At 42.4% G+C, this 13,728-nt stretch overlaps 1 protein-coding gene across 1 annotated transcript in view; it reads right to left on the bottom strand.

Moving 5' to 3' along the window:
* The window catches only part of MAP2K5 (mitogen-activated protein kinase kinase 5), a 122,726-nt gene that overhangs the window by 49,699 nt on the left and 59,299 nt on the right, over positions 1 to 13,728 (bottom strand). The window contains exon 16 of the mRNA XM_042474986.1: positions 12,525 to 12,596. Within this exon, the coding sequence (XP_042330920.1) occupies positions 12,525 to 12,596 (72 nt within the window). The remainder of the gene's footprint in view (positions 1 to 12,524; positions 12,597 to 13,728) is intronic.

Genomic DNA, 13,728 nt, shown 5'->3' with positions numbered 1-13,728 from the left:
TTTTTGTGGGTTTTTCGGGCTATGTGGGCCATGACATGGCCACTAGCCCGAAAAACCCACAAAAAACATGGATGGCCGGTCATGAAAACCTTCGACTTCACATTATTGGTTTTATTTATACCCAGCTTTTCTCTCAAATGGGATTCAATAAACTAAATCCTTATTAAAAAAACAATATTTGGATATTGCTGAAAGTATAAACCGAATGCAGGCAGATGATGGGCAATTCCTGGACACAAATAACGGCCAAACAAAAAGAGGGGGGGGGGGGAAATCAATGGAATTACTAAACATTATGCAAATTAAACAAGTTTATGGAAATTAAGCATATTTGTGCCAACATGACCAGTTCTGAAAGCTGAATTGGCGTCACTGATAGAGAGGTTGTTATTTTCTTCCATACAGAATATGCACAAACATAACCATTTCTCAAAATCTGAAAAATCTGTTGGGATTTGCTTTGCAGACAAAGAGGAACCCCAAGAAAGTGGGTCCAAACCCCCACTTTGTTCTGTTGGGTGATGCTGAGCCCTCCCTCCTTTCCAGGATTGTCAAGGTATTATAAATTAAGAAAACTCACAAAAGAGTCTGTAATCTTCCCCCCGAAAATCGCCTGCAGATATGTCACTGTACTCAATGTGTTTCAGATTTAATGAAGCTTTAATGTCCTTTTTAATTTTGCCTGTTTCGGTATCACCGGGGGTCGAGCGAGGCAATCAACGCTCAAGAGGATGGCTGGCTTTAAAACTAGGGGAAAAACTCATTTGCTTATGAGTTGCACTGTATTTTCTTAATTAAATTTACTGAGCAAAATGGTTTTAAGTTCAGCCAACCAATGACCTTTGCATGTAGATTTAGATGTATAAACAAGCTAACCGCCAAAGCGCAGAAGCCAAAGGAAAAATAAAATACATCCTCGCAAAAAACAACAACCCCCAAACAAACAGATTACGGCTTTGTCGAGAGCAACGCATTGTACCCACACAAGAGAAGCCATTTCGACATAAAATGCTATATAATCCCCAAGGAAAATTGAAAAGATAAAAGCAGACAAGTTAAGGCAGTCAATCAGAAAAGTCGTCCTGTTGTGTTGTAGGTTCGGGCCGTATTTTCATTACCCCTCTTAGCTTTCGGATCCTAAGGGCTTGACAAGTGAATAGATTGACGTCTCAACGCAGTGGAAGCCTCCTTATTTGAATCTCCATTATCCAACCTCCCCTGATTATTTAAATTCACCAGACCTCCTGCTATATTCCAGAATGTCACTAAACAGAGCAGTCCCTGCCACAGGTTATGAGCCAACAAGTGTTGATACACACCCAGCTTGCAGCTGCTACACATACAACTGGTTGCAAGAAGGGCTCTGGACTCTCCATGTTCTCAAGAAAAAGCAGCGCTGGATCAGAACCTGGTTCCCCATTTGACAAAATGAGAAGCCCTTCCCCCATTGAGGACAAACAGGGACCGCAGTACGGTGGGCCTTCCACATTCTCTGGGGTTTGGGCAGTGGTTCTCAACCTGTGGGTCGTGACTCCTTTGGGGGTCGAACAACCCTTTCACAGGAGACGCCTAAGACCCAAGGTTGGCACCATAATCTGTAATACTATAATGCAGCGGTTCTCAACCTGTGGGTCACAGCATTAGGAAGGTTGAGCACCACTGGGTTAGGGGCATAGGACCCCCATGAATGTGGGAAAACTGCAAATAATAAACCACTATTTATTTATCTTTACCCGAAAGAACACCTTTCTAAGAATCTCTATGGTTAACATCTGCTGGAGGCTGACCACAAAATTGTGCTGGAGGACCTACAAATGCCTATAGAAGTGTTCTTTCTAGGAATCTCTAGGCCGTCCAGTTTGACTTCTGGAAGATGTTGACCACAGAGTCACACTGGAGGACCTAGAGGTTTCTAGTGAAAACTATCAAATCTGTGAATAATCAAAGCTGCAAAAGTGTTGGGCTGACTGTAGGAAAAACAAAAATCCTGAGCTTGCCCAACTGGGGCCAAGCCGGAGAACTTGGAAAACCAGAAAACCAGAAGGTACAGTGTGGCTTCCAATAGAGCATGCCATGCCAACCTATGTCTTGGGAGAACGGTGCAATATAAATTTGATATACAGATTTAGTAAGACAACATAAGCATTTAGTAACACAACTCAACCATATACATCATTCTTAAGTGTTTGAGAAGCATCAGCTATACCTACAAACATTGTATACCTGCTTACAGAAGATAAGCAAACTCTGCAATCAAAGCATTTGAGCTCATCAACCAAACCCAGCAAAACTCCCACGAATTTCCACATCCCAGTCCTTACTCTGGGGCAGAGTATCTGCTCAAAAAGTGATAGGATTTTCCTGAGTTATTTCTAGAGATATATCTAGCAAGCCTTATTCTGAACACAAATATGGTGAGTTTGGGTTTTTTTTATTCCTTTAGGATGTGTATGTCTGTGTCCACATACTTAAATAATAAATAAAATCTTTATTTATATCCCGCCCTTCCAAAAGATCAGGGCGGCTTACAATAGTGCAACGAGTGCAGACAAAATACAGAGTTAAAAACACATAAGCAACAATAACAACAGTTTAAAAACCAGCAACAAAAGCTTGATCCACTTGAGAACATGTTGAGAAACGCTTGCTGAAGTAATGTGGAAGCTGAAGCCTGAAATGAAACCCTCAACATTTAGTTATATGTAAATGTAAGTCCTAGCAATAATTTATTTTCCTATAATATGATGTTGGGTTTAAAGCAAGTGTTAGAACTAGCGCAGCCTACTTTTGGAGAAAGTTGGATAATGACGGGGCTCATGATCAATCCCAAACTGGCATCTTTTGCCAGTTCAAGACCCATTTTTGGTCCATGTCTTGACATCAGCAACTGAAGCAAGGACACGCCAAATATTCTTTTTTAAGGACAACGAGGCTATAAAGTCCCTTGTCCCCCTTTCCTTAAGATTACTCTGCGCAACTTGCAAGTTTGTTTTTTTAATTTACAGTTATCCTGAGGAGCACAGGACGGGTTTATTTAGTTGCGTTCCATGTTTCCCAGCATAACTGCAAATTGAAAATAAGCACTCAGAATACTGCTTTGTGATCGAGCTAAAGAAGGGGCTTTATAGTCTGAAATGTTCTAAAATTTGTTCTTAATTACTCTGTGCACATTTTACACAATTAAATTTCCATCTCTGGATTTTGCATTTAGATTGTGCGCCGCCGTTAAACCCTCCATTTAGAGGGAAGCAGCCGCCACTTTGGAGCATTCAGACATCGGGAACTTTTTTCTCCTTCTAACCCAGACATAACAACTGGATTACCTGGAACTCACACAGCAAAGATTTCATTTCCAAGACCAATTTGTAGACTCCCGGAGAAAAAAAGGTTTAAATTCACCTAAAATTCTCCCGTCAAAGACCTTGATAAATATTAAATACTGCAAAATACAGCCCTCTGGTTTCCCCTTTTCCTACCGGTATCAATTCCGCTGCCTCTTATTGCGCAGTTTAAAAAAGAATCTGGGAGGATATAACCGCAATTTACCCCTGTTAAAAGTGCTTTGGAGGTTAAATTGGCAACAAAGAACAGAGACACAAACCACCTTGAAATAGGGTTTCAATTAAATGAGAAGGATTTAGTAGTAACACAGGTCCCAGCGAAGGGAGTGGGTCTGGGGGAGAGTTACAAATTAATTTAATCTTCTGCCTATAGTTTGCAGCCGCGCTCCAAAGCATCTGGGGCTTAGGAACAAAGCAAGGCCAGGCCAGCGAGCGATGGAAGGAAGCTTCCATTTTTAATGCAAAAGGCCATTGGCTGATCACTTGTGCAATATGCAGCCCTTGCATGAGACCCAGGAAAGCGACAGACGAAATGGCCGGTTTGTTGAGGCTGAGACCCAGGCCAAGCCGAAAACGGGCAGAAGAGATTAAATCCTATGTTTAGTTCACCTGAGCACTGGCAAACACACACACATATGCACAAAGGACCATTAAATCTTACTAACATTCCTCATCTATAATATTTTATGGATGGATGCCTTTTTAGAAGAAGTGGAGATACAGCCAAAATGCTAGCAAGAGTCAAAATCAATGGCCTGAATTCTACTGCAAAGGGATCTTGTAGCACCTTGGAGACCAACTGCACAGAAAAAGTTGTAGCACAGGCTTTTGTAGACTTGCTCTCCTTCCTCAAATGCAGGAAAAAGGAAACAGATCAAGTCTACGAAAGCTTGTGCTATAACTTCTTTTGCGCACTTAGTCTCCAAGGCGTTACCAGATTCCTTTGCAGACCAATATCCCAGACTGACACATATCTTGGGCACATCACTTTATACAGCACCAAAGTGTTTTCTCAATGTTGTTTGTGTTCCTTTAAGCATCACTTAAATATGGGTAGCAGTGAATAAGGAACTACTGAGGTATCATTCAGGTCCCTCTTGCCCATCCCAGCTTTCTATGGGGAGACCCCATGGATATGGGACCTGAGTTTCCATCCTGCTCCAGATAGAGCATTTCCAGCTAGTCTTGGTTTAAGGAGACAAGAGTAAAGTGCAGTTCTTTAGAGCTTGCCTTCGTCTTCTTCATAACGCAAAGAACACAGGTTGCAATAAGGAGGACAAATCATTTGAGTTTTGCAATCAGAAATTTAGCTCACAGATCAGTTTGTAGGATAGTAACATATACTTATTTACTTGTTCATATCTTGCTCTGTTCAAATAATGTTGAAAACACAAAGCTGCCCTGATTGTTGCCCAGCAATGAATACTGGGAAGAAAAAAAAGGGAATGATACATTGAGGTCTCAACCTGGGCAAACTTTACCTAAACTTACCACTTTATTGCAGCTTAGTTCACAATCTCCTCCTAATATAGGGTTACCTCCCAGCGCAGCAAGTGGATAAATCATCCTGGAATATTACTCTGGCTAAGTTTCGCTCCGACTGGAGCATATGCGCTTCCAAGCCACTGAAGCAGAGCCCCATAAAATACACTAATTACTGGAAGTTATGGTCACTGGGTGATTGATAGCACTCTGCAAGGCAACTTCTTCGTTCCCGGTTTTTTTCTGATGGTCCTCTACCAGCCACAGAGGCAATTATTAATTCATGACCTGGGCCTTAGGCACTGGAGCCTTTCCTTCCCAGTCTGCCACAATCAAATCTACGCTAAGGCTGGACATTGGGTCCTTTTGTCACGACGGAAACGTAGATGCCTTGCAGATGCTCTTCGTTTGGGGAAAGCCACAACAGAACAAACTATAATGCTTCCCCCAAATCTCTCTCACGCACACACTCACACTCACACTATTGTCTGAAAGATGCAATGGGTCTGGAATGCGCCAGCTGCCTTCCAACATGAATGCGTCACACTCCCTTGAAGCACTGCATGACCCAACACAGGCGCTGGCTTCTCAGAGGCTTCCAGGAATTGTGTTGGTTTTGACCCACCAAATCCTATGTGGCTTGACCTCAACATAGATGAGAGGGTCCAGTGCCCCCTAAACCCCATGCTATCTCTAAGGCCAACCAAGAGCGCCATCTGAAGTTTATCATTTGTATGGCAATTTGGAACAAAGGCATGCGGAGAACCGTTCTCCTTGCGGTTGAGATCCTCTTGAGATCCACCAAACAGCTTTCCAAAGGCAAGGAAGGCCATCTCAAGACAACAGAACTAAGTCAGGGCTATTTGTGAAAGGGGTGGTTTTTTAGTTTTTAATTTAATTTTATAAAAACTTCAAGGCATTTTATTCAAGGTATTCTATATCAGAGGTGAGCAGGAGGAGAATTGAATCCATTAGATCAGTGGTTCTCAACCTTTGGGCCTCCAGATGTTTTGGACCTCAATTCCCAGAAGTCCCAGTCAGCATGCTCATTGTTCAGGAGTTCTGGGAGTCTCAAAAATCTAGAGGACCAAAGGTTGAGAACCACTGCCATAGGGAAACACAGGGGAATACATACTTATCCATAGGAAAACATGGGAGGATACGTTCCCATAGGGAAACATAGGACAATGCTTGTCCATAGAGAAGCACTGGAGGAGACTTGTCCATAGGGAAACATAGGGGAATACTTGCCCATAGAGAAGCATTTGGGGGATACTTGCCCATAGGGAAAGACTGGGGGATATTTGCCCATAGGAAAACATGGGTGGATACTTTCATGTAGGGAAACATAGGAGGATGCTTGCCCATAGGGCAGTGGGTCTCAACCTTTGGGCCTCCAGATGTTTTGGACTTCAGTTCCCAGAAATCCCAGTCAGTATGTTCATTGTTCAGGTATTCTGAGAGTTGAAGTCTCAAAAATCTAGAGGACCAAAGGTTAAGAACTACTGCCATCAGGAACATCTGATCGCCAACTGTTTAACAACAGCAAGAAAAAAATGACCCCTCCACCCGCCATAAATTACGTTACTAGAATGAAGAAACTTTGGGGTTACTAGGAATGGATTTGTGTATGGAAGGAGCATGAAGTATAGTTTTCTGTGGGTTTTCGAGACACTGCAGACTGGGTCAGCCAGAAAAACCAGCAGTAGCAGAACACATTATAAACCATCCTGGGCATAAAATGCTGTTTGAAAACACTGAAATTCTGGACCATGCCAACAGTTATCAGGTCAGAATGCACAGGGAAGCCACTGAAATCCACAAACACTTGGACAACTTTTCAACAGGAAAGAAGAAACCGTGAAAGTGAGCAAAGTTTGGCTACTTGTCTGGAAAAACACTTAAACCAAGAACCAGCAAATGCAAAGGAAAACCACCCAGGATTAGGGTTTCCCAGCAGACAATGGATCTCTAGTTAAACAGACACAGATCCTCTTTGCATATCCTCCCATTCAACAACAGAACAATACACAGTTCAACACGGAAATCACTCCTCCCAACCTAGAGTCAAACAGTACACACACACCCAGAGTATAATACAGTATTTTCAGCATCTCTTAAAATGATTTTACTTAGGCATTTTAAGTGGTATAATTCTTTGCTCAGGGAACTTGCTTTTTTTTTGTGGAATTTTATTAAGTTTCAAAACAATGTGTTATTTAAATTCTTGCATACTTCCCTGGAATTTGACAAAGAGGGAGTACAAAAATGTTTTAAATAAATAACATTCCATGGTGGACTGTGTGTGTACAAAGCTGTTTAGCATAGAAGATCTATACTAAGTTCAACTAGGTATTAAGATCCATATAAAAATGACCGACACGACAAAAACAGGGACTGTCTTTCCAAAGACCACCTGAATTAACCTTATGAGAAAGAGATGGGCTTTTTAAACAATGCAAAGTAATACTAAAATAACCAACTGTACAGGGGAAAATAAATAAATTGGGTTATTTTTCTTTGCCAGCTGTCGTCTCAGCAAGTCAAACAGACCAAGCATTGGCTCTATGACTCTCTACATTACTGGCAGCCTCAGGGAAAGGCACAGCCCTTCTGCTTGCACCAATCTGTGTCTCAGCATTTAATATCTGTATAGTATCTGGCAGCAAGAGAATTCCCACCCAGGAATTACTATTCACCCCACAACAAGGGGCCTCTGGTCTATCTAGGGCTACAAGAGTGTCCTGGGAAAGCCAATCCCTTCTACATAGATGTGCACTGTACTACTTAAGAAATGGAAAGTCAGTAGCACTGACAAATGGGGGGGAGCCATAGGCTGAAAGGCCATGGAAGGGAGAGGACAGGCACAGAAGATCTGGAGGTCTGCTTGAAGAGTTCAAGGGGTGGGATATAGGGTCCGAATAGGCAGGCCAAAATAAAGCTGCTTTGGGTCACTTTCAAGGTTTGCTGTTTAAATGATGCATGCATCCTAAGAGTCCAGAAGCCGCACCAAAGCCACATTCCAGTCCTTAGGACAGGAGCATGGCTTTGGCACAGCTTCCGCCTCTTAGGATGCATGTGTCATTTAAACAGCATACCTCCAAAGTGATCCGAAGCAGCTTTATTCTGACCTGTCTGTTTGGGCCCATAGGCTACCATTTGCCTCTGGAGGTACAAAGCAGTCTATTATAAAGGACAAAATAATTTTTGGGCTGCTAAAGGAGAGTGCTTTAAAGCTATCACATCTCTGGCTTGCTCCTTGTTATAAAAGGGTGGTTTTTAAAATTAGACTAAAGTGGGTTGGGAGAGCAGTCAGAAAAATACTTGACACAATTTAAAACAAATTATACTATAAGTACTGAAATGCGCCTGTCTCCATTTCATGTGTTCAGTTAACAATGACTAGAAATCTTCAAAGTGAAAATGATGTGCTAATGCTACTTTCCATGAGATTAGTTAATGCTGACCTCCTTCTACCTTGCCGAAGGCATAAGAGCAGCACATGGCCTGTACTTCTCGTGTCGAAACGAACATTACAACTGGCCACGACTTTCAAGAATGAAAGACAAGTGCGATGCTCTATGCCTCTCTTCACATCTCTGTGGTGCTCATTTTATGTGCCTACTCCTGGAAATCTGAGTGCTATCTGTGTTTAAGGTATCACTGAATGGACCAAAAAGAACTACACTGGACATAGGCCCTTGTGCCGTGATAACAGCACCTTCTGTTCAAGACAAGTTGGGTTTCGTGTGGCTCTGCTGTCCTACAACAAAAACATTTTGGAATAATGCAATTCAGTAACATCTGAAATTACAGACCAGGCTATTCCTATAATGAATCATTTGCTTTTACTGACCATCTTTATAGAGTATTCTGAAAATCTGAAGCATAGGTATGCTGTTAGATTAGAAATAGTTAAGCAACAGAGGTCCCAACTGGATGGATAAGAGGATGGTCCACAATCCTAGCAAACCAATCATCCTATGGATTAAGTTCACTCAGGGGTCTGGAAAAAAAGAGTCAACTTTGCAGAAAGTTGATGCTCATATATAATTTAGAAACCAAGGAATCTTCCCCTCAGTGAATGCTGAAGGATTGCATCAAAATTCTGGATCAATTCATTTTTTAAAAAGATGCCTCCATTGAGTTAAGAACTCATAACAACGTCTTTGTTTCACCTGAAGCCTTCTATAGTACCACTACATTTTTGCATGTCACCTCACAGCCACTGGCTATGCTTACTTCTTTGTGTTATATTGTTCTAACAAGTCATGATCTTAGCTGAAAATAATACTAATTTTTAAAAACCGTGATTGAAGAAAAGGCCAGTGGGACCAGTGAGGGCTTCGTCATGATGGTCATTTCTAAAGCATTTTTGGTGCGATAACTTCAGCTGCTTCACTCAGCCCATGCATAGAGGATGGGACAAAACATCTTTGATAGAAAAAGTGCAGGCAGGAATGACAGCACAGGAAGAAGCTCAAACTAAATACCCCAGAGAATCATTGCCAGACGCTCTAGGGAGGTTTTATAGCACAGAAGTATCAACAGTGGTCCCAGCACAATATCACAGCTTTATAACCAAATCCCATGAGACGGCTCATGCCTCTCTTGCACCTGTCCAAGTCATCTTTTTTAATACTTCTAGGGAAACAAAGGAGAACCCTAAAAGGCTTCATTTTGTTTCTCCAGATCAAGAACATTTCCAAGAAAAGCATTCCTTCAATCCAAAATATTTCCCTTATGAGGAAGGCAGATCTACCTGGAAGTTATACCCTGCTTGATCATTTGGAGTTACCTTGCACCACTTAAACCATTGGTCTATCTAGTCCACTAGTCTAGTCTCTGATAGTGGCATTTCCGAGAGATTTTAAATTCAGTCTCAATAATCCAGCCATTTTTTTTTACAGGTGATGCTAGGGACAAAGACCAGAGGGGCAGAGGCAACTTTGAAGACTAGACGGATCTCATCTGGCTTGGCAAAAGATTTCTTTTAATGCTCTGAAGTCTGCTCAGCTACCATTTCCAAATGCATCCAACAATCACACTACAGTACTAAGAGGGTCCAGTGGATCACTCCCAGCAATGTTGGGAAATTGCTGTGACACTTAGCATTGCTTTATTTGCCTGCTTCCTTGGATCCAACAAGGTCATGGCTATGCATCCATTCAGAGGCAAAAATCCGAGGCTCTTGCTGTCAGAAAATACCAGATTTAGACATCTTGAATGGATGCCAAACAATTACCTTAGAACAACTCTTGTCAAAATATGTTGGGCCATTTATGAATCAACAAAACATGGACTGAAAAATGCTGAGCTCAAGTTTTCGAGGCACAGACAGGAGTGCCACTTGTTTAAATTCAGTTTGACACTTTGGGCAGAAAGGACTTCAATAAAACGATAGCCCAAGCCCTATCACTTTGAAAGCATCTTATCCCATAAAAGTTAGTATATATACACACAGCTGAGACCCTTATATTTCCTTCAGTAATTCCCAGGGTCTCAGTCACCATACGGTAAGCCAGGTGTATTCTTTTTAGGATATTTGATCTTGCCATAGGTAGGGGTGTTGGGAAGGGAGATTACAATGCCAACTCATGACAGACAGTCTTGTCCAATTCTAGGTCAGCTTCCCATGTTCCACAGACCCCTATCTACCACACTTACACAAAAAGTGACTGCAAGAAATAATTGGACTGGCTACAGATTCGTAACACTAAGAAGTGGGTGCTCTGGGCGAACAATCTCAGCAGAGCACCCCTGCATTGCTATTAGACTGGTCTGCTTATCCCTGTGTCTGAATGCGGAGAGGAGCCTTTTCAGAGGGTCTGGTAAGTGAAACGCTCTCTAGCAGCAAAGGATAGTGAGCATGGCCCCATTAGCTGATTGGCAATTGGATTTCTCTAAATCGCAGTTAAGGAGTTTGCAACACAGAGGTGGACCTCTGCCTACCAAGTATAGGCAGGGGTCCAGTCTTGACTTGCAGCCCCACAAACTTTCAATACTAGAGTTTTTTGTGGGTTTTTTGGACTACGTGGCCGCATTCTGGAAGAGTTTATTCCTGACATTTCACCTGCATCTGTGGCTGGTATCTTCAGAGAAGATGTACTAGATCTTGGGCCTGGCATGCATGCCGAAAACCACTTACGTTTTTCATGAAATGCGTCAGTGGTATGATATTAGTGGACAGGATTGAGATGATCTGTTTTGTTGTTGTTCTTTTTTGCAAATAAACCTTGTGTGCTTTATTGCCTAGCTAGCCAAATAAATGCACAAACTCAGTGACATGAAAGTCTGGAGATTTAGATATCTGGGCGTAACCTCCAGCTGCCCTCCCTGAATGTTTCCTGACCCATCCTGGTGTCAGCAGACAGTGTGACTTTAATGGCAATGACCTTGCGTTGCTTCCTAGAACAGCACCTTCACCTTTCTAAAGACATCTTCCTTCACTTTCCTCATTTAACACATCACTCAAACCACTTCAATAAAACAACGATCATGTTGAAGGGAGGTCTCCGAGGAACAGATGACACACCAATTAACAAAGCGCAGAGAGACAAATTGTTCCACATAGCTAACTCCGGAGACAGATGGAGAAAAGGAAGGAAGAGAGACAGGTTGTGTGAGGAGGAGAGGCAAGAAGTAGCCCTTGCCCCTTGCAAAAAAGAAGGAGGCATCGTCCAGAAAGAGAATTGCCCTCCGCCATCAAGTGGAAACACCTCCCTGCAAGTCTAAGGGCATTGTGGGTAACAGATGGTTTACATGAACTCACCACAGCATTAGTGCACAGTACTAATACACAGGAAACTGGAAAAGTTTCTTGTGTTTTATGGTCACAACAACCATAGTGAACAACACAAGTTGTGCCAAAAAAGAAAATGAACTCCTACACTACACATTCCTAGGTTGGCTGACCCAAGGGGAAATATACTCCAAAACCTTCACAATGATAATTTTGATGCATGGATGGACAAATGGATGTTGAATCCAAGACGGTGGCAATGGCTGGTGTATAAAAATGCTACCCACTGCCACTTCCCAACTTCAGGACACTCTTAGCCACCAAGACAATTCAGATTCTGAAAGTTAAGAAACCTGGTTCTGACCAAATCTCAAACAGAGTTGCCGAATTCTGTACCATCTAAAGGGCAAAAGGCCTGTTTTTATTGCAGTGAAGCAAACCCAGCCTAATATCTTTGCAGCTAAAGTTGCAGGAGTGCTTCAACAGGAAAGGAAGCCTGAATTCTGAGTTTACTCTAAGGCCATATATAATGAAACAGTATGTTGAGAAATGCCTCCCCTAATGGGATAATCACCATAGATGTGGTAGTTGGGTGCGACTTGATGTCCAAATTCCAATTCCCTAAAATCCATTGTCGAAAGCTTTTTCTTCTGAAAAAGAGGCAAATCTGGTATGTGTGAATGAAGCCTCTCTGATTTGGATATCAACAGGGCCATCTTGGTTTATTATATTGAACTGCATGGTTATGAAAGAGACAGGTTGATCAGTCTGGGTCGACATAAAATGGGAAGCGGTGGTGGTGAAGGAATCAAGTGGTAACTTGGAGACAAACTGGATTATTTTAGCTTGAGTTTTTGCGGATTCAATCCCTATGTTCAGACTGTCTCCCTTCCCACTAGGCTAAGATTCAACAACGCTCCTTTTGTATGACTGAAATCAAACGACATAAATGCACTTACCTCCATAAAGGAAATTCCTAGACTCCAAACGTCGGAATGAATGCCATACTGCTCTCCTGAAATTCGTTCAGGCTGTCAATAGAAATAAACAAATCAACAAATGGAGGAAAAGAAAGATGGTTGAAACCAATGAAATGTCAAGAAAGTAACATGCCATAAGTCATAAAAGGAAGACAAAGGCTCAGAGCCTCATAGTTTTGATCAAAGACAACAAGGCTTTCGCTGTACAAATTTGAGAGCAGCATTTGATTTTCTCAGAAATTAAAGCTGAAGATTTTGGCAACATGTGGCCAAGGATGTTTGGGCAGCCTTAGCATCCCAAACTACCCCTTGTTTCTGAATAAACGTGAAAAAGACAGGTGGCCCGGCCTGTTTTCAAATGTTTATCAAAATCAACCACAGACTTTGGGTTGCTTCTGTTTCTGCTTTTCTTGGGGTCAGGTGAGGCATTTATTGATCAGTCCATATGGCCTGTGGAGGGTCATAAGGGTAGCAAACTGACCCTTGGGCCGCCATGATGGCCCACCTCTGCTCCGCACAACCTTATTCCCATATCTCACACCTTACGTAAGCTCCGCAATTCGGTACATATGCAAGCTGGCATACTTATGTACACCTATTAGGTAAGCACACCATGTAAACACAGCTTTCGCTTAAAACGTTCCCTAGCAAACGTACATTGCAGCCAGCAAATACAAGATGCCTGGCTCAGACCAATTAGTGGCCAGTTTAATGCCATTCCAGACTGCCAAGCAAGGAACGCCAAATAGCCAGGCGTCTGTTTTCGCTCCGAAGAAGCTCTGCTCTAAGTATTGCCAAGGTCAAGTACAGTGCGAAACGCGGCAATAAAAAGACTCGCGGAGGCTCTCTTCCCCACTGTGCTGTTAATGCACCTGTCTGGTTCAGGCACCTTGCTCAAGCTCCTTCCTCCCTCCATTTTCTGCAATAACTTAGAAGCCTTTAGAGGAAATCAAACACACCCAAATTAGTGCCACTTGAAGATGCTCAAGGATGCCTCCTTGCAGCCGCTAATCCCAGGTCAGGGGCTTTTAGCGCCAAGTAAATGTTAAGTAAAAAACACAGACACAACGGCTTAAATGATCTTTCAGGCTCAGCCTTGGAGACAGTAAAGACGCAGACCTGATCCCTCAAGCAAAACCCCACAAGGAGTGCTCCTACGAACAAAGGCAAATAAGTTGGATTC

The sequence above is a fragment of the Sceloporus undulatus genome, chromosome 6, assembly GCF_019175285.1.
Source record: "Sceloporus undulatus isolate JIND9_A2432 ecotype Alabama chromosome 6, SceUnd_v1.1, whole genome shotgun sequence".
NCBI lineage: Eukaryota > Metazoa > Chordata > Lepidosauria > Squamata > Phrynosomatidae > Sceloporus > Sceloporus undulatus.
This window is presented reverse-complemented; position numbering and strand designations above follow the sequence as displayed.